General features: G+C 35.3%; 1 protein-coding gene across 8 annotated transcripts in view; it reads right to left on the bottom strand.

Annotated features, from left to right (window-relative positions):
* The window catches only part of LOC109105750 (myosin-10-like), a 38,148-nt gene extending 12,438 nt beyond the window's left edge, over positions 1-25,710 (bottom strand). For 2 of the 8 annotated variants that reach the window (XM_042740733.1, XM_042740735.1), the window contains exons 1-27: positions 25,524-25,710; positions 20,608-20,776; positions 16,204-16,410; positions 14,206-14,362; positions 12,820-12,847; positions 12,225-12,342; positions 11,376-11,423; positions 11,115-11,126; positions 9,984-10,076; positions 9,822-9,885; positions 9,475-9,573; positions 9,224-9,367; positions 8,887-9,101; positions 6,686-6,838; positions 6,421-6,594; positions 6,144-6,317; positions 5,943-6,057; positions 4,805-4,876; positions 4,105-4,310; positions 3,568-3,689; positions 3,155-3,224; positions 2,788-2,948; positions 2,533-2,641; positions 1,314-1,445; positions 996-1,202; positions 776-913; positions 567-690 (exon numbers count right to left, since the gene is read on the bottom strand). In XM_042740733.1, the coding sequence (XP_042596667.1) occupies positions 567-690; positions 776-913; positions 996-1,202; positions 1,314-1,445; positions 2,533-2,641; positions 2,788-2,948; positions 3,155-3,224; positions 3,568-3,689; positions 4,105-4,310; positions 4,805-4,876; positions 5,943-6,057; positions 6,144-6,317; positions 6,421-6,594; positions 6,686-6,838; positions 8,887-9,101; positions 9,224-9,367; positions 9,475-9,573; positions 9,822-9,885; positions 9,984-10,076; positions 11,115-11,126; positions 11,376-11,423; positions 12,225-12,342; positions 12,820-12,847; positions 14,206-14,362; positions 16,204-16,410; positions 20,608-20,766 (3,301 nt within the window). In that variant the 5' untranslated portion in view covers positions 20,767-20,776; positions 25,524-25,710. The remainder of the gene's footprint in view (positions 1-566; positions 691-775; positions 914-995; positions 1,203-1,313; positions 1,446-2,532; positions 2,642-2,787; positions 2,949-3,154; positions 3,225-3,567; positions 3,690-4,104; positions 4,311-4,804; positions 4,877-5,942; positions 6,058-6,143; positions 6,318-6,420; positions 6,595-6,685; positions 6,839-8,886; positions 9,102-9,223; positions 9,368-9,474; positions 9,574-9,821; positions 9,886-9,983; positions 10,077-11,114; positions 11,127-11,375; positions 11,424-12,224; positions 12,343-12,819; positions 12,848-14,205; positions 14,363-16,203; positions 16,411-20,607; positions 20,777-25,523) is intronic. The other 6 variants (XM_042740738.1, XM_042740739.1, XM_042740734.1 and 3 more) reach the window with 5 other exon arrangements.
* Positions 25,711-25,931: the final 221 nt, after the last annotated feature.

The raw sequence follows: 25,931 nt of genomic DNA, 5'->3' as shown, positions 1-25,931 counted from the left end.
ATATATTTAATTAAAATACAGTAAACAGCAATATCGTGAAATATTATTACAATTGAAAATAACTGTTTTCTGTTTTAATATATTTTAAATTGCAATTTATTCCTGTATGACAAAGCTGAATTTTCAGCAGCCATTATTCAAGGCTTTAGTGTCACATGATCATTCAGATATCATTCTAATATGCTTTTCCATTGCTCAAGAAGCATTTCTTATTATTATCAATGCTGAATACAGTTTTGCTAATATTATTGTGAAAAAAAAAACTATAATTTTCTTTGATGAATAGAAATTTGCATCTGTAATATAATTTTTTTGTAACAACCAAATACAACGTTTGATCAATTTAATGTGTCCTTGCTAAATAAAAATATTAAATTCTAAAATAAAAAACACCAACAAAAAACATAATGACCCCAAATGGTAATGTTAATATGAATTCCATAATTGTGTTTCTGCCAAATGTAGTAAATGCAGTCTTGAAATCTCCAAAACAAAGACCAAATTCAATAGATCCAATGAATCATCAACAAAGTTTTTCAAAGCATAATTAACACAAGGACTGTTACCTTCTAAATCAGCAATGACAGCTTCCTGTTTGTTTTTCAGCTTGTTAAGACTCTTCACCTTCTCCTCTTCTTCTGTGAGTTGATCTGACACTTCATTCAGTCTCTCTTCCAGCTGTTTTTTCTCCTGAGAATGGGAAAGACAGGGAAATTCTCGAACCAGTGTACCACTGTAGCTGCATTCAAACAACAGTCCTCTTCTCTTTAACTACCTTGCTTAATCTGTCTCTCTGCTCTCCCACAGTCAGCGTCTCAGCCTCCAGACTCTTCACTTTGCTCTCCAGGGTGACTTTCTCCAGCTGGAGGCGCTGACGTGTTCCCTCTTCCTCCTCGAGCTGTTCCTCCAGATCCTGAGAGAAAGAGACAGTGATGTTGACAGAAGATATTCAATAGTAGACATCAGACGCAGCCAGAAACACCCATCATCCTCACCTGCACATGTTGCTGAATTCGTTTCTTCTCATTGGTCAGCTGAAGGGTCCTCTCCTCTTCCTCCTCCAATCGGCTCTCAAGCTCCCCCAACACATCTTCAAGCTCCTGTTTGCGACTGGCCAGCCGCGCTCTCATTTCCTCTGCCTCTGCGAATAACTCCGCCTCCGCCTGCAGCTGGTCAGTCAGCACTGACTTCTCCTCCATCAGCTTTCAAAGAGGACATCAAGACGAATGTGGAGATCAAACAAATAAACACTTTCTTGTTTTGGTTTCCTAATATGCTCAACAAAACTAAGTGAAACAAGGAAATGAAGTTACCTGTTGGTTTTTTCTGTCCAGTTCAGAAAAGTCATGCTCTAGTTTACTCAGATTGTCTTTGGCTTTCTGAAGCTGTGCTTCCCGAGCTTGAATCTCTTCATCCTGGCGGGTCACCTGCAGCAAGGGCTTCACCTGGATAAGAGGTCACAAAGCAAATGAACACAAAAGACATTTTCTACAACACTATAAAAAGTGCAAGGGTTGGAAATCTGCAAGGGTTAAGTGAACTTTATTTATGTATTTATTTTTTTGTGTGTTTGTTGTAACCTAATTTATGTAGGCTGATTCTGTTGTTAAATATTCCTTAAATATTTAAAAATAATATTTTACATTATTATTTAAATTATTATTTTGTTATCACATGAAGTACATTATTTAGGTTAATGCAATGTGATTTTTTTTAAATACAAAATTAATATTTTATTCTGAAAAAATTTATACTTTATTAAGCAAATATCAATAAATATTAATACTTTTTATACTTTTTTATTTTATAATTTTATAATAATTAATATTTGGCTTCTGTTATTTTTTCCTGTATTTTTATTTAGTTTTATTAAATTAATCAACAGTGATTTGTTTACTAATAATAATAATTTAATAATAATAATTTGTTAATTGTTACAACAACAACAAAAAACATCAAATAAACATTGTTATTTTAAACTTCCAATTTATCAAATAATCCTGAAAAAAAGTATCACAGGTTCCACAAATTTTTTTTACAAAACAACCATCTTCAAGTGTGATAATACGACATGTTTCTTGAGCATCAAATCAGTAATTGAAAATTATTTCTAAACGATCGTATGATTGTAGACTGGAGTAATAACTGCTGAACATTTAGTTTTGCTTTCATATCAGCTTTTATCCCAAAACAAATTGCACTTTGAAATATATATTAAATAGAAAACAGTTACTTTAAATTCTAATAATATTTCACACTATGACAGTTTTTACTGTGTTTGATCAAATAAATGAAGCAATGGAGTACATAAGAGACTTTCTTCAAAAACCTTAACAAATATCAAACCTTTGAACGTGTAAGTATGCAGTAAGAGAGTATATTACTACTTCATTACATTATATACTGATACAAAATTTCCACACTATTTGTGTTTGCATGTTAGCTTTAACTACATTTGAACTAAATGCATTACCTTAAAGTTCATTATTAGCCCTACTTAATTTTTTTATATACAATGATGTAATGTGTTACCTTGGTGAAGAGTCTCCACCACTGCCAGTTTCTGAGCTTCAGGTACGCAGCACAGTTCCTCTGCATCACACGCAGAGCGCTGAGCTGCTGCTGCTTCTTATGGAACGCCCTGAAAGAACAGGTCAGTTAATACGTATACATACTGTACACATATTACACACCACCAACCTACCACACACACACACACACACACACACACACACACACACACACACACACACACACACACACACACACACACACGCAGATGATTACCTCCTGGCAAGATATCCACGGGCCACGCTCTGGAAGTGGATGATAGTGTCAGTGATCTTCAAGTCTCGTTCTTCCTCCAGGTGAGCCAAAACTCCAGCCCGGAAGAACACCTTACTCTGTCCCACCCGGAAAAGGTTCTTGTCCAGCTCCAAAGCACTGATCTGTAAGTCAAGTAACAATGCATAATCAACAACCTGTACTGACTAAACTCCAGAATACCAATCAGAGTTCTGAATAAAACACTTAAACACCACTGATCCTAAAGCATTAGTGCTATACACATTTACTGATCAGAAACTCTAGCATACAATATCCTCAAATCAATATTGTGAACTCAAAAGTTTTAAGTTTGAATGGAATCACTTACCATTAGCTCACACGCCTGTTTGCCATCCATAAAGGTTCGAGGAATAGCATTCGGAGTCAAGATCTCATACCTGAGACAGAAGAACAAGACAATATAAGATTTTTTATCTATGCAAGCTATACCTATATACACACGTTTACTTGCTTTACTAATGTAAATGGAGACATTCCATAGATTTCTATTGCTTTACATATAGCTAGTTATGAATAACCTAACCTTAACCGAAAACTTTCTGCATTTTTACAATTTAAATAAAAGTTTATTTTTCACTTTTATACTGTTTTAACAAATAAGGGTGTCCCCAAAAGGAGGATTTGTCTGATTTAGCTCACTTCTATGTACAGTTTTTTCCTCAAAATATGGTTATAAATATAGTTTAAGTATAAAATATAGTATAAGTAGAATACACACACCTCTGTCTGAACTCCTGGAATGGGATGCGGTTCGGGAAGCCCTGTCTGCAGATTCTGATTCCCTCCAGCACCCCATTACACCTCAACTGATCCAGAACCAAATGAGGACTCAACTTCCCTGCCTGTGACAATTTAAAGAACAAAAAAAAAAATTAGGGATGCTACAATATTAAAATGATGCAATGACCAATATTAAATTCAATACAAGTTTATAGTCTTAATAAAAAAAAAATAAAACACTAAAAATGTAATAAAAAATATATATTTTAAATGTTGCACAACATACAATGAGATTTGCTTAAAAAAATACATTTTGCAATGACAGCAATGGCAAATATAATCTAAATGAGCATGCATAACATTAAGTTTTAACACGAAATAAGCATATATGTTTAGTTTTTAGAAACCAAATGTTACACCTCTAACTATATGTGAAACTCTCAAAAAGAAAAAAAAATGTTAAGATGTTCAGCTCTTATTGTTATCATATCTCCTATCATATCTCTTTTCATATTAAAATCTTTGCCTTTTTCTTACCCTTTTCTCATGGTTAGGGATGATGCAGCGCAGGAAGTTGGGGTTGGTGTTGCGGAGGGTGGCCATCAGTTTAGCGAGGGACTCTTTGTAGAGCTGTCCCACGGTGCGAAACATGCCCTTCTTCGTCTTGAGCCCGGCCGCCCCAAAATTCACCGGTCCACTGCTCTCACCAGATGACACCTGATCCAGACCCACAATCCTCTCCACTGACAAGCACAAAACAGAGATGTTATCATAGAAAATGAAAAGGTGTATGGCGTGTTTAGACAGCACTATGACTCAATATTACAGCTATTAAAACATACAAGAACCAAAAAGATTATTTAATTATTTTTTTCTGTTCTGGTAGAAGTCTTAGTATGAATGTGTTGTTCTGAGACTTTTAACATTTTCCAAACAGAAAAAAAAAATCTTTCTACATTTAAAGAACATTTAGAAAGATGCTTTATGAAGAATAAACTAGAGACAAGCAGATCACAGCCATCTAATGTTAAACTCAACTGAACTGACTAGAACAAGCTCTATAGCAACCCATGAAAAACAAACTACACATTCTACTAAACTACAGAGCAAAACAGCAACCCACGCATCACATCACAATCTGATGCTATTAAAGAGAGATGAAAGAAAGAGGGAAATGTTAATCAAAAGTTAGATGAACTGATGGAGGGATTAAAAAAGGAAGAGCAGAAAAACCTACTGCTGTCAGTGCCATTGGTTTGCAGTGTGGCATAAGAGTCAAAAAAGTACACGCGAGGAAGAGTTTGAATATCTGAGAGGAGAGGAGAGGAGAGGAGAGGAGAGGAGAGGAGAGGAGAGGAGAGGAGAGGAGAGGAGAGGAGAGGAGAGGAGAGAAGAGGAGAGAAGAGGAGAGAGAGAAGAGAAGAGAAGAGAGAAGAAGAAGAGAAGAGAAAGAGAAGAGAAGAGAAGAGAAGAGAAGAGAAGAGAAGAGAAGAGAAGAGAAGAGAAAGCAAAGCGTTAGCCTATTGTAGATTACAATATTAAATATTAGTAATAGAATGAAAAAATTAATTATTAATACTGCATTATCAAACATTTATTAATAACACAATTATATATCATCCCTTTGATTGAACTGAAAACTTTAAGGCTGTAATTGAGCAGTTTTACAGTTTGTATTGTTTGTAACACTAACCATATATAAGTACATGTAGTTAATAAATATTACTCAGTACTTATATCATATATAAGTATATAATAAATATATATAACTATATAATGTATAATTAATATAATAAAGCATAATTACACTGTAACAAGGACACCTTAAAATAAAGTAAAAAAAGCAATTCATTTATTTAATGTTGTTGTTAATATTAATAATAATAACATTTATATTTATTTGTTATTTATTTAAACAAACAACTGATTAGTATTACTAGTTTTCTTGCTTCTGAATGTAAAATTTTAGGAAATAATAATAATTATTATTACTTATTTATTTCCTTCTGACATTTAGGGAAATTGATAATAATAGCAACAACAACAACACTACTATTATTTGTTTATTTGTTTATTTCTGCTTTAAATATTAGTAATAGAATTTTAAAATTGCATTATTAACCATTTATTAACAAATAATGCAGATATATATCATAATTTTGATTGTCCTAAAAACTTTAAGGCTGTAATTAAGCCGCTTTAAGGTTTGTATTGTTTGTAACTGTATGAAGCAATTAATTTATTGTTGTTGGTGGTGTTGTTGTTGTTAATAATAATAATAATAATAATATGTATTTTTTTATTAATTGAAAAACTTTTTTAAATATTTATTTATTTATTTATTCTTAATAATTATTTTATTTTATTTTACTCACCCTCCCTCCACAGCTCAGAGATGAAGGGATCAGACGACTGATGCAGGAGAGATGCAACATTATCATTCAATGGATCCATGTTCTTTATCAGCCACTCATCTGCCTTATAGTCCACCTGGCAGAGTAAGAAAGTCTTATGACTTCATGTGGAAAAGAAAACCAAGAAATGGAGAATACACTGTGGTAAAAAATTTATCTGACCTTGCCAGCATAGTGTTTAATGGAGAAGTCGGCCTCTTCTTTAAGCTGCCTCGGCCGCATGAACTTTGAGTGTGAACCCTGCTCAGCTGACAGCTTGTCCACAAATGAGCGATCAGTTGCCCTCGGAAACCAACACTCCTCATCCAACAATGCCAGGACGCCGGGAGGATGAGCCTGTGGAGCAAACCAGTCAGAAACACTATAAAGACACCGCATGTCAAATCAGGTGGTTCTTTCTGATGTGAATTAAGATGTACACACAAACGCACACACTGACCGGTCTCTCAATGAGGTCGATACAGGGCTGAAGATCCAGACCGAAGTCGATGAAGTTCCACTCGATGCCCTCTCGCTGGTACTCCTCTTGCTCCAGTACAAACATGGTGTGATTGAACAGCTGCTGTAGTTTCTCATTAGTGTAGTTGATACATAACTGCTCGAATGAGTTCAGCTGTTGAGAGAGAGAGAGAGAGAGACAAAGAGAGATTAATATTGATCAGCTGAGTAATAAACAATCATTAAGACTCTCAGAACTCGCTCACCTGGAAGATCTCAAATCCAGCGATGTCCAGGATCCCGATGAACGAGGCCCCCTGACGCTGTCTGCGGTCCAGGGCTCTGTTGATGCGGTGCACCAGCCAACGGAAAAGACGCTCATATGTGGCCTTCGCCAAAGCCTCCACTGCAAAATCAGCCTAAACACACACACAGAAATGAACAAAAACATAAAAATGAATGTTTCTATTGTACAGCATTGTTGAAGGATTTGTATTTGTTCTGCAATGAGTCACAAAAAGCCAATCAGAACACACTAACCGAACTTGAAAAATGAATTGCGAACCATTTTACTAATGTGGAACAGGATATTCAGAGAGGGAAAAAGGTAGAGTGGGACTTTATTCATCTGGAATCGAATCGATAGTGAAAAGTGATCTCTCTTTATCACAGAAGTGGAAGTGTGAAGGTTGAAAAAAATGTGATGTAGAAAAGTAGTTTCACATTTGGAGCAATTAAGTACACTACCGTTCACAAGTTTTTGATCAGTAACTCTTTTGAAAAAAAGGACCTTATTTTCACCAAGGCTGCATTTCTTTGATTTATTATTTTTCTTAAAACGGAATGTATTCCTTTGAATGCAAAGCTGCATTTTTTGCATGATCCTTCAGTAATCATTCTAATATGCTGATTTGCTTCAAGAAACATTTCTAATCATTATCAATGTTTAAAATGGTTGTGCTGCTTAATATATTTATGGAAACTGTGATACTTTTTTTTTTCAGGGATCTTTGATGAATAGAAAGTTCAAAAGAGCAGCATTTATTAAAAACAGAAATGTTTTGTAACCTTATAAATGTCTTTACTGTCACTTTTGATCAATCTGAAGCATCCTTACTGAAAAACGTATTAATATTAGGGCTGTCAGTCGATTCAAATTTTTAATCTAATTAATTACAGGGTGCTGCGATTAATTAATCGAATTAATCGCAAACTAAATTTGGCTGTGAAAATAACCCCAAAAGGTCATTTAAAGTTATTATTGTGTTAAATGTTTTGGCTACAATGGCCTAACTAACATAAAGTATGGAACATAAAAGAAGATAATTCGAGAAACATCTCAACAGTATTCAGAATACCTTCTTTTATGTTGTGCAAATGAAGGTCATTCAGGTTTGAAACAACATGAGGGTGAGTAAATGATGACAGAATTTATTTATTTATTTTTGGTGAACTATCCCTTTAATGAATGAAATAATACTCTAAAGAAGAAACTAAACCTACCAGCAGATGGCAGTCTTTATGAGTCGATTCGTTCAAACGGATGATTCATTCAGGAACTCAGTTAACAGCTCTCTCTATGAATGGGCTACTGAATCATTGGTTCACACGATTCGTTCAAAACGTGGATTCATTCAGAAACTAGTGATGGGAAGTTCGGATCATTTTCATTTGATTAGTTCACCTCCACGAGCCTTTCGAATCGTTCATTCTTTTGTCATGTGACGTGACAGCACTGGATAGAGAAATTACTTCATTTACAAGCTTCCTTACAAAGGGGTGCATAGTTATTACTATAATTATTAGTATTATCATTATTATAATTATTTTTTACTCTTACAGTTATGTGATGTGTTTCTGGTCTCAAACTGTAGCTTTTTACTTCTTACAGTTTATAAATGTGTGAATTTCTGTCATGATGGTTCTTTTCACACCACACTGAATGTTGTAACAAAGGTAATAAAGAGTTGGTTATTATTATTAAGTCTCTTGGCTCAGACTGCATACGTTAAAGCTTATGGTTCTGTCATGTGATGAACGAATGACTCGAAAAACCCGAAGACTCGAAACAGATGAACTACTTGACTAATTCCAGTACAGAATCCATAGGAAGTTGCACATGCACAACTGAACGAATCACTCCCCAACACGACTCGGTCTTACTGAGTCACATTAAAGTTTCATTCAAAGTGAACGAATCGTTCAAGAACGACCCATCACTATTAGAAACCAAACACCGCTGTGTTGCTCGGGTTTGAAATGCGGTTTTGTTGTGGTTTTATAGGTAATTTTTTTGTTTGCTTAATTGTGCGGAATGATCAATATTGTATAAAATCACATTTTCACTCGTGTTCTTTGTGGCATAAACAGCATTCTTGTGATATTGCTCTCACTGCTGGTGTGACATCGCTTATCATATGATATAAATATGAGACAAAAACTCATACAAATTTTAGGGCACACACACCTGCTGCTTGGTCTGGGCCTTCTGGACGTACTCGCGGCCCACTTTAATGCGGGGGGTGAGAATGGCTCGGCTGAACTCCAGTACACTGATGCCCAGCAGGTGGCAGAGTTTCTGCGCTGCTGTGTCATCCGGCATTGAGGCCTGATCGGTGTTCTTCTCTTTGTGAAACGTGATGTTCCCAAACTGCAGCACTGCAGAGATCACCTTTAACATAGCTGAAAAAAGACCGAGAGATAGCAGGATGGACAGAAGGATGGAAAATCACTTCTTTTTGTTCAGTGGTCAAGTAAATGTTATATGTTTTCTTCTCCATCTATTTGAGAACCTCCTCTCTTACATGTGGACTCTTCCTGGGTGAAGCCCATGATAGTCACCGAGTCCATTGTCTGCGTAAAGTTTTCTGAATCACTCTGACCCTGAACAGGAAGTGACCCCCCGCAGAGGAAGCGGTACTGATCCGCACTGCCCAGCAGAAGCTCCTCTACAGAGAGAGTGAAGAAATAATGACAGTGATAATGTTTCCATTAAAGAAAATAAAAACCTTTATATTGTGAAGCTGTGCTATGTTTGTGTTTGTGATCTACTGACTTCTCATGGCCTCAGAAGCTCCAGAGAGGAGCTGGTAGAAGATATGGAAGGTTCGCTCTTCTTTAGCCTGACGAATGGCTCGGGACTTCTCCAGCAAATCTGATACACGTGTGGGTTAAAGAAAAATGCACCAATAGAAACCTTGTTTATGTACTCTACATTAAAGGCTATCATTTACTGAATGAGGTAAAGCGGCCCAAATTTCTGAATGTCAGTGCATAACATAACAAAATATAAAGCAGTATCTGCAAACAAAGATTCTATAACTTTACATTACTTTTCTGAGGAATTTAGTTTCAATTGTCAACTGGCTTTAAAGTGATTTTTAGTGGATGTATAAAGGATACAGGTCTCAATATTAGCACCAACAATATATCCAGCAACATCAAAATTGATTCTGATGAATTTGCCCTAAAATAAATATAAAAACAAGTTAGAACCGATCAAAACATCACGATTAATATCGAAGTTGAAGTGGTGATGGTTGGATGTGCCGTTGCAGGGCTTACAAATCTGGAAGAGTTGTCATTTTTGACGGTTTTGGCATTGCCGAAGGCCTCAAGAATGGGGTTTGCTTGCAGTAACTGTCTCTCCAGTTCCCCCTAGACACAGGACAGGAAGAACAGCATGTCAGTGCAGGAATATTATCAAAATCACAGCAAAAAGCCCACAGGAAACCTCTGAATGCAGAGACCCCGCAGCATCTGCACCAGCATCAGCATTTAACTGCAGCCAAACAACTCTCACACAAACACACATACATGTTTACTTCACTAAATGGAGACTATAGACTATAGTGATTATCAAGATGAAGGGTGTTGATAACCACAAAAAAGGGAGTGCGGATGTTTTGTAAAAAAAAAAAAAAAAAAAAAAAAAAAAAAAAAAAAATCACTGTATGATAATGCACAAAAAAATTAAATAATGAAAAAATAATAAAATATTTGCATATTTATATACAAATTAAATATATAAATTATAAAAGTAATGCTATTATTTATTATTTAGGTATAAAGAAAATAAAAGAACAATCTAGGCACTTTAGACATTTGGCATTTAATTAAAATTTTTAATTCAACAGTGTAATTACATTTTTTATTTTATTTTTTACAAAAAGTGATACAAAGTCAGAAGACAAAAATTGCATAAAACATGTTTCACAAATTAAAATAAAATAAATAAATAATTACATGTACTTTTTAGATTAATAAATATTAATTATGTAAACTATGTAAAACAAAATTGAGAACCACAGCCCTAAACCAAACCCTAAAAGAAAATTTTGCACAATAAAAAGAAAATATATAAAAATTAGAGATAGATAACATCAGGAAACATTTTCCGTTAAAATCATCCTAAATTAAAGCTAGGTCTGAAACACACACACACACACGCACACACAGTTGAAAGTGCAAACTCATAAAATTGCAGCTCAGCCACAGCCTTCAGATGAAAACAAAACAAAACAAAAATAATTATGTACAGGCTAGATAATCTCTGTTTTGGCTCTTAGGTTTCGCTCTTACCCATATAGAACAGTATGATCTATATAGGTCAAAAATATACCATAGCAAAGCTTTAATATGCATACAGCGCCCCCTGCAGGCCCATAGTGGAAGTATTAGAGCACCTATACTCACATACTGCATAGTCTGTTAGAGTCCACAAAAAAGAGAGAGATGGGGTGGTTGAACAAGTGAACAGGACAAACAGGGGACAAAACATATAACATATTGGTGAGCAAAAACATAAAAACATGGTTAAAAAACCAAAACAAATAAATGCACACATATCACACATTATGAGGTTAAAGTGGCAGGACATGAATTAGAATGGCTGTAGTTTGAACTCCTTCCTGTTAGCCGGATGTGTCAGTCAAGAAGAGAAAAGCCCCCACTCACCCTGTTCACAGAACTACTGCCACGACCCAGAGAGCGCGTCCCATCCATCCAGCGCAGAGCAGAGCACAAAGAGAAAGAGAAAAGAAAAGAAGAGCAGAAAGAAACAGCAGGACCCAGGAAAGAGAGAAGACGGGGAGAGAAAAGCAACCAAGAAGAGCGAAAATCCAAATATTAGAGAAAAGCTGCATATAGCCCACAGATATACCAGCATTTACAGCTTTATAATTCAAGAGTTAACAATAATAAGCTGTGGCAAGTCTGAAAGCTTTAGACCAAGAGTTCCAGCTGACATTATAAACAATATTTAAAACAACGGATGTCATTTTTATTTTACCGTTTATATATATATATATATATATATATATATATATATATATATATATATATATATATATATATATATATATATATACATATATAAATTTTGATTTCCATAAAATAGTATGATTTTCATTTTATTATTTGCCATTTTTTGGTTATCAGCAACAGCAAAACAAATTATCATCAGCTTTCCTTATTGGCCAGAATTTTACTAATATATAAAACGTATTATTTAATAAAAAATTTTGATAAAAAATCTAACCAACAGAATTTTTATTGGTGACTGTATTGGCAAGGCAAGTACAAACACTGGATCTGCATTCGATTTTGTAATATTTTTGTAATTATTATTTTATTATTGCATCATGTATCATTTATTCTTATTGTTAAACAGAGTTATTGTAGAACTAGGCAGCAGAAAAAAATGAATAAACAATAAAATCGCAAGGTAAGCATGTACTGACTTGTTAGAAAAGCAGAAAGTAGAAACAGCTGCCTTTTCTCTCCCTTATAACTCCCCATGCTTACCTGTAGGGCGCTGTCTTTGGGACGACCCAGAGTGCCAGACTTGTGTGAGGACGCCACATGTGCCAGATACTGAATCACTTTTTTTGTGTTCTCCGTCTTTCCTGCACCAGATTCCCCTCTGAACACACACACACACACGTATATAAACAGTACAAATAAACCACCTTCTGCTGTAAAATTGGTTTAGACTATTTTCAGAGTTATTCAAACAAATTCTAGCAGATGGCTTAGGTTTTAACAAGATACAAAACACATATGCTGAAATAAAATTAGCAACACACGCCATTAAAGGGAACGAAAATGATGGAAAAAACATGTTTTGATTGTCTGTCTAAATGAAGTTTTTATGCATTATACCAGGCTTGAGAGAACAAGCAGGGCAAAATCTTCTGGTAACTATGTCTTTTTACAGTCAATAGGCTTCTGATGGGGCAAATAGCTACATCTCTCCTTATGCTGTAAAACTGTCTAACTTCTCCACATTAAATGTTCAGTTAAGTGTTGATTGATTTCTAATCATCTGAAAAAGCATATTTTCTGTACTTTCTACTGAAATATGTGGTCAAAGTCAAATATGCAGCCAGTGGAAACTCACGTGCACAGGATGGCCTGATCTTCTCTGTCTGTGTGAGGGAAACAACACACATGAAGAGGGACATTAGCATAACAAATCAACAATTACAGTGACTTTGAATTATGTGAATTTTGTAACTGTGAATAGGAAATTTTTTTATTTGAGAGAAGAAACCTATGAACTCATGCTCAGAAATAATAACTTAATTATAAGATTCTAAGGTAGTACACTGAATGTAACTGACACAGTTACACAAATATAATAATTTTGAGAGCATCTACTTTCATTTTGATTTTGATTTTGAATCGGTTTTAGCTTCAGGACATGTTGGACACATGTTGTGACCCAACACATTTTGTTTATTTAACTATTTATTTACTTATTTAGTTGTTGTATTTTGGTAAATGAAATAAAGGTAAAATACAATAATACATATACATATGTATATTAGGTAAAAAAAAAAAAAAAATGAAATGAAGTACTAGAAATTGAAATACTACAATTACTAAAACTAAAACTGAATAGAAAAAGCTACATAGAAATATAAAAAATTAGTACACAAAATCAAATGACAAAACTACCAAATAGACAGAGTATGATACATAAATAATACTAAAATAACAGTGCACAGTAACTGTTTATGACAACAAGCACAAGGCTAAAGTATATTAGCATTAGCCATAGTCCCTATTGACAGATGAATTTGTGGCAAAACACAGTAGTCAACAACAAAAGATGAGTGTTTTCCCCTCGCTTTTAGAAGTTGATAAGCCTATTTTGCTATTTTAACTATGCATGATTATATGATTGTTGCATTTCAACTATCTGCATTTAGCATTTTTCTCTGCTGCTCGCAACCCAATCAGAACAGACCTACAGCGCACCAGTTCTACATCAAACCTGTACCTTCAAGACTAGTTAATTCATTAATTAACTAATTAAATTGATAATTAATGTTTATAAATTGGCTTCCAGTTGTATTTTTTGTATATTTGTGTGGTAAACTGCAATTCTTCTCTTAAAGTGTTTAAAAAAGAAATCAGAGCAGTAAATCTTTCTGACAGTTAAAAAACTAAATTATGTCATTATGTCATTTATTAGAAATGATTTAAGATCCATGGCATAATTGCCATGGCTCTTTTTTCTAAGAAACCACATGCACACACACACCAGTCAGGCCAGTTTATTAAACACAGACACACCCTGAAAAGCAGGATACAGGGTGAAAATGCCAAATCTCTGTGTCTCAGTCATGCCTGGGGTTTCACATTGTTACTACTAAGTATGTGAAAGAATTCAATCTTCATGCAGCAACATGAAACTGCCTCTTCTGTCTAAATACTGCGATGCAGAGGTGTATGAATAAATTCACATAAACTGAAGCAGGTTAGCTGGTTGCCATGGTACCTTGCAGCATGCTCCTGTAGGCCGCCTCCGATATGGCGTAGATATGTGGGGGCATCTCGTGCCGTTTCTTCCCACGATACATCTCTATGATGGATTCTGTATAGATGGGCAGGTTCTTATAGGGGTTGATCACCACACAAAACAGGCCGGAGTATGTCTGTCGGGTGTCACACACAAACACAAGAACTCAGACGGATGGAAATGATGTTGAATACTGTATATAGAATATATTCTTGGCAGAGTTGCTCAGACAGACCAGCCACAGACTGCCTGATGGACACTGCACACAAAACTAGCACTTACAGTACTTGCAAAAATCAGAAGCTCAGATCTAATTGGCTGCCTTCAGCCAGCCTTCTGAAGTCAGAGTGCTCTGGTTTTTATCAGTCCAAAGCACATTTTGGGTAGGCTGGTACAATAAGAGATTTTAAGGAAGAATTATGAGTTAATGAGCTTTAGGTTTGATGCACGTGTTTGAAGGGTTGCCCAATTTATGCAAAAATGTTTGATTATAAATCAATGTAACGATTGTTATTATTATTAATATTAAATTAAATATTAAACAAAATGGTTGCACAATTTACACAAAAATGTGATTATAAATCAATGTTACAATTGTTATTATTATTATTGTTATTAAATTGAATACTAAACAAAATGGTTGCACAATTTACGCAAAAATGTGATTATAAATTAATGTGACAATTATTATTATTATTATTATTACTAAATTAAATATTAAAGGAAATATTAAATATTATAAGACTTTAGACTTTAAAAAAGGATCTCAGTGTAAAATAAAAAAATAGTTGAAAAAATAATTATAATAATAATTATAATTTTGTTTTACAGTACAACTGTAAAATTACAATAATAGTAATGGTGTCTTAATTTTCTTATTTTAAGATTTGATTGATATTTTATTCTGATGGAAAATCAAAGGGTTACTGGCAAACATATTTATTTAAATAAATTAATTTTGATAATCAAACAAAGCCATATCATGGTTTCGATTTTATTTTGATTAATTGTTCAGCCCTAGTTTTCTTATGCACTTAGTTGCAAGTAAATTAGATATTCATAAGCAGAACTTATTTTTGAAGTTATGTTACTACTACTTCTACTAATAACAATACATTTACCATATTGTTTTAGTCAATTTTAATAAAACACCATATAATTTTAGAAATAACATTTGACATTATAGAAAAAAAACTGAATCAAATATTTAAACATATTTATATATTAATTGTACAGTATATACTAACATTTAACAAAAACAGCATGCCAAACTGCTCTTGCTCATCCCAGCATGGAAACTTTTATGCAAATTTTTAGAGTTTACACACATATTGATTATTTCCATTCCATTTTTTAAGCGTGAATTTCAAAACATTATAAAAATAGTTGGATGTAAACCCAGCAACAATTTTTTTGTGAAGTGGACCAGACATCATGCTTATAGTCAAAAGAGGCATGCTTGCCACTGTACACAAAGGTCAGAAATATGATGCCTGTTCTGAATATTATATATATATATATATATACATCCACAAACACCGAAATGTGAAATTTCCAAATCAACATGATCTTATGCACTCATTTAAATTTGATTACTGTACCAAGTCGGGTGAAGTAAACACTGGGCTCAAGTGACTCTTTTGACAGATGCGTTATGAATAAGGGCCCTTGATCTTGTGTGTGCATGAGTGCATCTGTGCATGTGTTTGTACTTTCTTTGCTGCATTCAGCATGAAACCTGAGCAGAAATTTGAACTGTGAGCCTGTGATGAACAAACAAGTGTGTGTGTGTGTGTGTGTGTGTGTGTGTGTGTGTGTGTGTGTGTGTGTGTGTGTGTGTAACACTATCCTTCTTGCTTGCTCACACATGTCCACACACACTCATGTGATGGCAGGGCACAGTGGCAGGCATGTGGCAGGATTTAATGATTTCTAGACACACGTGGAGAACAATTCTGACTAAAGGGAAACACTCACATATATGAGTCCTGAATAGTATCTCTCTCGTAGGTTGTTTAAGACAGAGGCCTCATTGAGGCACGTGAGATCGGCCATGTCTTCAACTTTACTGAATCGAGGTGGGTTCATCCGCTGGAGCTCCTCCCTCGAAAGCGTCAGCTTCTTCCCACTGTCTGTAAGCTCCACATCCACCTCGTCGCCTCGCTCCTCGCGCATGCTTGCAGACTGACCAAATGAAACACAGGCAGAAAAATAAAGGATGATGAGAGACTACGTGAATGTGCTCTTTGTAAAACGTCTTTCAAGGAATGTGTTATCAACACATTTGAGGCTGATGTGTCACTGTGTCAATGTCCTTTATTAAAGTCATGATCACTGTCAAATGCTGTTGGCTTACAAAAAATGTCTACATCATATTTCACTCCAAACAAATAACGAGCGACATTTTTTAATGACAAGCACATTTATGACTCAGTATTATAACGCAATAAATAAATAAATAAAAATTCAGTATCGCATTAAATGAAGTACAACGTGATACTATGATATTTATTTACAAATGTTATTTAAATGTAAATATATTAATATTTATTTTTTAGCGTTTAGAAAAATGTTATGTGGATGCAAAAACAAACATAAATGTTTTATAAAGTTTGCACATATATATATATATATATATATAAAATAAAAGTATGTATTTAAAATAAAAAATATTGTTTACATAATATATGTGTGTGTACTCTGTTGTTTATTATGCATATAAAAAATACACACACATACAGCATATATTTTGAAAATATTTAAATGTACATACATAATAAATATACACAGTACACAAATATATTATACAAACAAAAACCTTTATTTTGGATGCGGTTAATCGGGTATTTATATATATATCTATATATAGAATGACATTATTTTCATGACAAGTAAGCACATTTATGTCTCCGTACTGTAATGCAATAAAAAATAAATATATTTAGTATAAAACATAAAACTAAAACTATATAAAACATAAAACTATATAAAACACAATATTATGTTTTCATATTAGTCTTATTTTATATTTTTTTATATAAAATTATATAGATTATTATATTATAAAAAAAATTTTTAAATTATAAACAATTCAAAATATTTACTTACATATTTACTTATTTATTTTTGCTTAATGCTGCCAGAAATGTTACCATAGCACAGTGGGACTTTAGTGGGTTTATTCAAACATCATTGTGAGATAAACACACACAGTTTCAATATTTCAAAGATTGATAATGATGTTTAATACCCAGACTGACTTTCTCACACAGGCATAATCACTTTGTAGGAAACAGAGAATACATTCATGTTTGATGGAGACAGACAGTCTGAAGAGGGAGTGTGTCAGAGATTGAGAAACAGAAATAGATATACTGAGACATAGACAGAGAGTGTATAGAGTGCCGCCTTCATGACCTCCAACAGGAAGTGCTGAGATATCCCTCTCTATTCTCTCTGGCAGTCAGTCACATTCTCAACATGGGACACTTCATGACGAGGCCTCATTTTGAATTGCGGTGACGTTTGGCAACCACTGGCTCAACAAGTGTATTGCGCTATTCATAGTGTCATATCAAATCACTAAAGCCCTGACTCAAGCACGTGTTTGTTGGGTGGGCTGCACAGAAGTAGCTTTTCAGATCGGAAACTTTACCTAGACGGAGAACAACATAAACAAGGTCAAAAGGTGAGCAGCAGATTAGAGCTTCCTGTCATGGTTTGTAATCTGCTCCTCAAGAACCTGACCATCTAATAGATCTGGCTCATTTTGTGATCATTTATTCACCGTTATTAAGTTTTAAATCTTAGTGATGTGCCTTTAGTTTTTCAGCGGAACTGAAATTTTGAAGAATATTCAAACTCAGTTTGTAATCACAAAAGACACAAGAACCAAACCTAGCACGACAAATGAGATTTAAAAGTTATGGAGGGGAAGATTTTCAGTCATTAACAACCTTAAAAAATTTCAGACACAAAAATCATTACTGTGACAAAATCTATGGAATGTAGCTTATGAGTCACATGGACCACTTTTATGGTAATTTTGTAGTGATTTTTATTTTTTTATCTTCTTTGAATTCTTCCTGAAGTCACTGTTGTCACAGTTTGGAAAAGCCTTCCTGTTTCCTTTGTTTTCATACTGGCTACTTTCTGCCTGATAATTTATTATTATATTTCTTATTATTATCCATGTCATATTCACTGTGTTCTGTATGTGTCACCTGGTCTTTATTTGACAAAATATGATTCCCAGTGAACCCAGACATAATCAGATTACTAAGTACACTGTTGGTTACAATGTCTACTTCCTTTTAAGTAACAATGTTTTTATATAATAGGATTATAGTATAATAGGATTACAGAATCAAGAGGTTTCTATTTAAAGTATTGTTGTTGTTTTTCCAGGGATTTTTTATCCATGTTCAAATTATTTGTTTCTAATTTTGTAAATATTATGCCAAATTAATGTACACGCACACACACACACACACACACACACACACACACACACACACACACACACACACACACACACACATATATATATATATATATATACTGTATATACATATGCGTATGTTTGTGTACTGTATAGATAGATAGATAGATAGATTACAATTAAAATTTTAAAGAATTTAAAGCCATTATTGTGTTATATGAGAAAAGCATGAAATATATATTACAAAAAATTGCTTTAGAAATTTTTATTTTTTCATTTTTTTTTTTACTTTTTTCAATTTTGTGTGAACTATCCCTTTAATTATTTTTTTTTCCAGATTTTTTATTAATAAGTAAATATGAAATTGTCTTTTAATGAAATGAGACTTTACGTAAGAATCTAAAACTGCCAGTAGGTGGCAGTAAATATTTTAATGAATAAGACATTGAGACATTCATTCATTCATTCGTTCATTTGTTTATATGGTTGAATCATTCAGGAAATAAGTAAACTGCACTCTTTATGAATGGCCCATTGAATCATTGGTTCACCTCATTCTTTCAAAATGCGGATTCATTCAGAAATTGCGTTACTTGGAGGTTGTCACGAATCCTGTCCATGAACTTCCATCCACTTGCCACCAGAGGTCTCCCTCCCTATATAATGACTCTCACACCACACAGACTGTTACACATCACCCTGGACTACATTTTCCATGCTCCATTGCACTAATCACAAGCTCACCTGAAACCACTCACACACATCTGCTACCAATTACACCCACTATAAGAATCAGTTTCAAACAACCATTCACGACAAATCTCTACATGTGCGTGCTTTCACGTGGAGCAGGATTTACTACACAGAGCCGTTGCTCACTGACAAGCTGCGCAAAACATGCTCAAAATTTGATTGTGGTTTTGTGCAGCTTGTCTGTGAACAACGGTTCTGTGTAATAAATGCTGCTCCATGTGAAAGCACACACATGTAGAGATTTACCACTGATTACAGAACAGGTTTTACTGACGAGATGCGCATTAAATATCGTGCCGATATTTATCGTGCATCCCTACGAGTATTGTTTAGCGTGTCACTGTGTTAGTCGATAGCTACTTTACGGTGCCACTTCCCTGTTTCAGTTTCTAGTTCTAGTCAAAGTCTAGTCATAGTCTTGCATTGCCTGTTTTCCCGTGTTTAGATTCTTGCCTGTGTATTTTGGATTATCCTTTCGTGTTGCTGTTCGGACTATGTTTGCACCTTGCCTGGACTATTTCTCATGTTGTCGGATTACGCCTCTTGTCAAGTCTTCTGGATATTGTTAGCCACTGATCGACCACGCCCGTTTTGCATTACTCTTCTGTCTTGCCCTCAATATACCTGTTTGCCATTGTCTGACCCATGCCTGTTTTATGACCATGTCTCTGTCTAATTAAAGCCTCGCATATGGATCCGCATGCCTCTCGCCTAGTTCCCCCCATAACAGAGGTGAACAACACTTCTGATGTGGCTTTAATAGGTAATATTTGCATTGGCAAAACTAATCAAAAACAGACAATACTGTGTATAAAATATAAAAATATTAAGTTCTTATTTACTGAACTGTTGTATAAAATCAATATCACACTTGCACTCTTGCTTTTTGGGACAAAAACAGCAATCGTGTGATATAGCACTCATTGCTCATCTTATATTGCTTAACTATATCATATGATATAAATATGAGACAAAATCTCATACAGGGGCATTTTCCCTAATCTCTTGAATTCTAGGGCATATGACTGCATTCTTTAGGCTACATCATGCAGTGAGTTGTACCGGTGTGTTCAGCTGTACTGGTATGTTATTTTTGTCCATATGGTGTCCATTATACTCTCTGAAATATCGTCAACAGATTAAAAAAAAAATACATGCTGCTCAACCACACTTTGTATCAATCTTACCTCAAACCCATGTTTCTCTGAAGGCACCCATACGAGTCTCTTAGCCGCCCAATCAGCTTGGCTGGAGGCGGAGAACACTGAGGTTGGTGACGCAGGCCCCGCCCCCGTGGACAGGAAGTGGGTGACATCATTAACACTGCCTCCCGCTGGCCTGGACATGGTTGTAGCACTGTGTAGGAGAAAGAAAGAGAGAGTTGTAACTCTTTATGGAGGAAGCACAGCAGAGAGACCGATCATTACCCTTTATAGAATTATACCCATCATCATTATGATGCCACTGAGGCAATCAACAAGTCCATCAATCACAAAGAACAGATAGGAACGCTGAGAGACAAACCAACAGACAAAGAGTGCTGGAGAGAGAAACAGAAAGAGGATTACAGTATTGTGACATTTAATATTGGAGTTATACTGAAGGACGGTCTGATTGAGAGCCTCAGTAACAGTATGCAAATGAGAAAATATGCACATGACTGTGCAAAGGCTGTACAAATCTGATGGTGAAAATGCACACCAACATATACATTCATGTATTTTGGGTCTTGCTGCTGAATATCTGCATTTACATTGACATTTATGCATTTAGGAGATGCTTTTGATCCAAAGATTCAACAGGAACAAAAGCAATTTCCAAAGAGCCAACAACATTCGGAATATAAAATGCCAGCGTTATTAGATAACTAAATTAGGATTCTGCACCACAGCATTACAGAAGAACATTTAACATATATTTTACTGTACACTTCACCCATCTACTTCTTATCGGACCAAAAGTACGTTTATCTATTTGTAGAACCAATAATGTTTTGTCAGGCTGTTTGGGATGCTCCATTAGCATTCCTATTCATTTTAACGGCAGTTGCTTGGCTGACGCAGGCGAACACAATATCTGCCATCGTTGTTCATGTGATTTTTTGAGCCAATCACATGAGATGTAAATGTGACTAATGCTAATACTACTCCGTGGATGCTGGAAAAACATCATGATGAAAGGCAAAAGTTCAAATGTTTGCTGTCGGTAAGATTTTTTACTGTTTTTGAAAGAAGTCTCTTATGCTCACTAAGACTGCATTTCTATGATTTAAAATACAATAAAACAGTAAAATTGTGAAATAATTTTACAACTTAATAACTGTTTTCTTTTTTATATATATATTTTAAAATGTCATTTCTTAATGTGATGACACTTTTGATCAATTTAATGCATCCTTGTTAAATAAAAATTTGGGCTTTTTGCAGCCAGATGGTCTAGTTACAACTACCAGCATCAGCTAGCAGATCCATGCTAACCAGCTAAACCTTGTCTTTTTGGTTAAATCAGAGCAATGTTTTATACCACCACAGTGTTTAGACTTACGGTGGAAATCAATGTTAAACTGAGATAGGAGTAAGTATTGTAGCACAGACAGAAATGACCCACTTGGCCTTTTTTCGTGGGTTTGATGCAGTGCTGTTCCTCTTAGTGTGTGTATGTGCTTGAATGCATGTGTGTCTGAGGTGGATAGAGGGACTATGTGCATGTTCTGAATTTGATGGATCGGTGAAGTGACAACCAGGCCAGAAAGCAAAGAGTGGAAATGAGGTCTAACCTTACAGGAAAAAAACAGGCCATTCAGAACACATATTCCAATCCATGATGTGTACTATCAAACAGCCCATTCTACATCATTGCATTTTATAACCTAGTGCATTATGGAGGGGGACTACATCTTAAAGTTAGCTGAACACTAAAAATATAAAAGATATAGTTCACCCATTTACTCAGACTCATGTTTCAAACCCAAACACAAAAAGAGAGGTTACACAGCGTTTCCTTGCTGCTCTCTTTATTTAAACTAAACAGGGACGGTAGATGTGGATTTCCAAAAATGTATTGTTTTTTATTTGTTTATTTTGATAATTGAGTAATCTGCAGATGATTTTGGCAATTAATCAAGTATTGTTAGCAAGTAATAACCAGTTACACTTCATTAAAGGTGTTGTTGTTACCTTGTAATTATACAATTAAATACTGATTAACATACTTACTATAGGGCTAGGATTAGTGTTTGGTTGTTGTAATTATGTATAATTTACTGTTATTACTATAGTAAATACATAACATGGGTGACAAGGACAGTGTAAAATAAAGTGTTACCCAATAGCCTTTGAAATTACTTTAAATACATATATAAACAACACTGGGGCAATAATAATTAGTTCAATATCACAATAAAAGTAATCTTAAAATACATAATGCAATAGCTGTATATCTGTGAAATAGTAAAGCAGACTGTTTTGCACTAAAAGAGAGACAGATATGCATTTAATATATATATATATATAAGCATCAAGAAAATTGGTTATGATTTTGAATATATTTATTTATTAGTTAGACTAATGTATGTACTACATGTAAAGTAAAGTTTGCAATACAGCACTGAAGTCATAAATACTCCAAAGACATAAGTTTCTCATCCCCATTCATTCTTTTTTTGTGTGGAAATGAGCATCATGGGCCTTCTGCAAAGTGTGTCCTTTTGTGTTCATACAGAAGAAAAGAGGCATATAGGTACAACATGAGGGCGAGTAAATAACAGAAATTGAACCTTTGGGTGAGTTATTTCCATATGTCAGGCTTGAATTTAATTGAATTTAATGCAAATGAAAATGAGGCTGTGTTACAATAGAACACACTGTATAAGGCACTAGATCATGCAATTTTAAACAATATTTATAGTTTGTGTTGACTGAAAGTTTTTTCTTCCGAAAATACATTTTGTCAGCTGAACAGTTATGTTTTTAAATCCAGTGATCACACTGTACATCTTCTATCCTGTCAAAAATTAATTATAGTCTGACTTAGGTCTATTGGGGTAGGGCATCTCTTCCACCTTTCCACTTTATTTGAGTGCCCTAGAGAAGAAAAGATCATCATAAACCATTCTGATCTTCAGTATCGCTCAGATTAACAGGCTCCCTGATTAAAAGAGTATTGTTATACGCAGTATAAATCCATATTCAAATCAATTAGGCTACATAACAAAGCACTCTGTTGTGACATCCAGGCACTGAAGGAGCCTGTGGGCAATACAGCCTGCTTGACTGGACGCAGTAGTGACCTCACCCGACGCTGTTTCAAGACCTTTCGTTACGAAAGCAGGAACTTCACCAATGCACAGCCTTCCAAGTTTTCTGACTAAGATTGTGCAACACAAAGGGAATGTGTATGTACTAGCTGAATTCTTGGTTTTGTTTTTTTTCTTGTCATCTGCTCTTTGTCCCAGTCCACAAAATTCCCCAGAGGGCTTCAGAGCTATTTTCCGCAGAACTCAAAGAGTGATCGTAAATGCTGGCTGGTTTAGTCTATACATGTCAATCACTTGGGTGTGTTTTCCTATAAGTGTGTTGGCACCATCCACCACATAACAATTAAGCCAGTTTCACAATTCGGACACGAATTGTGAACTTCCAAATTACCTGAGAAATCTCACTGCGAAACATAAGATGCAGTGCCATAACAGACACGTGCTCTTCAATATCCAGACTAGTGTTTGATTTTTCAATGTTTCACCATCAAATAATTAGATTTGCCCCTAAATATCTGTGTGGCGTATGTGTTCATTACTCAGGAAAGTATGGAGGTCACACACCTTACCCATCCACACCATCCCTCTCACAGAGACGATGAGATCACTTAATGTCTTGCTCACAAGAGGTGAACCTGTCTGAGTGCGTGACAAATATGAGAAGATTGAGGGTGTATCTCTTTCGTTGTGTCACACTCTCTGTCTCTCAAAATTTTGAAGGTGAATTATATTATATTGGAATGATTCTTTGTTTAGCATGAAATATTACTAAAGAAATAAGGATAAAGTGACAGTAATTGTAGCAAAATACAAGTTAATCAAGACTTCTCTGTTGTACAGACAATGAAGTCGGTATGAATTTTAGAGCAGTGACTGGTATCTGCAGTTCATAATTTTGGCTGTGACAGATGCATGACTGTCCTGTGTCTCACTCACTCACTCATATACACACTTTAGGGTGGTTTAATGCTGCTCTTTCATTTCTGACTAGTGTTATAAGAATATATAAACAGATGAGAGACCAACTAAAATAATTAACATGGGTGATCCTCGGCACCTGACGCCGCAAAAAGCTACAAACACGCGCTATCGTCTTTATTATAATATTACAGTGCCGCTAGTAACGTCCGGTTCCCAGGGAAACATAATTATAATACGGCATTGTTGGTATTATAGGCGCGTTCCAGTCTGACTCAGCCAGAACGCGTCTAGCTGCCTTAAAGTGCTGTCTAGGTAGGGAGTGCACTAGGTTTTGAGACATCGCGCCGGTTGGGTCCGTGTCGGTTCTTGTGTATGTCTAGCAAAGCTGATCTATTCTCATTATAGAAGACCTACAATAGCCTACAAAGAGGAGAAACCACACCTCGGGCATTAGGCTGTGTGTGACACAAATAGAGCACCTCTGATGGGTTAATGCAGCATGGAAGAACGGTTCATACTTTCTTAAGATGGCTCAGGGAAACACCCTTTAACGGTGATTACTGACGGTATCTGCATATGAAGAGGAAACATTATTGTCTCTGTATGCGTTTAAATTATTTACTATATATCTATCCACTTGATTCTCAAAGAGCGTGCTATTTGAATAGACTTGATACATAATTAATAAAACGTTTTGATACTGCAAACGCGAGTTAACGTAACGTGCCCGCGATGTGACTGTTTTTTACAACGCATTTTAATGCCGGGGGTCTTTCCAGATCTTTACACACATTCTCGGGGGGGACTGTCCCCCTCCGGTGTCATTTTCGGCTTTATTTCGAGGCCCTATAACCCACTGAAGCACGATCACGCGCACGGCACAGAATAAGGAGATACGGACATAATACAAGACAACGCGTGTCTTACCTTCAATGTGTTAATCCACTCTCGGGATGTGACTAGAGATGTGAAGAGAAAAGAAACGTGCTCTCGTGTTTTTTTCTTTTCAGTGCGAGCGTACTAATAGTGCAAATGCGGCTTTTCACATTACAGCGCTCCCGTGAAGCCGCAAACTCATTCACTCTGAGAATAAAACAGACTGTGAAGAGAAGTGATGGCAAGCGGAGGACTTCACTAAACCGTCGACGCTTCCTCACTATTGACCAATGGCGTTCAGGATTTACGAGCCTTGTCCCGCCCTCCAGAAAACAGAAGCTTATTAAAGCCCTTACTATCGCTTTAAACCCGCCTCGTGAATAGGAAAGAGCGGTCACGCCTTTGCACTGGCAGCTTCTCGCTCGACAGCCAATGAGACGCGCGACGGTTAGAGTGACA

This window comes from Cyprinus carpio, chromosome B16, assembly GCF_018340385.1.
Source record: "Cyprinus carpio isolate SPL01 chromosome B16, ASM1834038v1, whole genome shotgun sequence".
NCBI lineage: Eukaryota > Metazoa > Chordata > Actinopteri > Cypriniformes > Cyprinidae > Cyprinus > Cyprinus carpio.
Note: the sequence above shows the minus strand (reverse complement) of the source record. Positions and strands in the feature narration are given on the sequence as shown.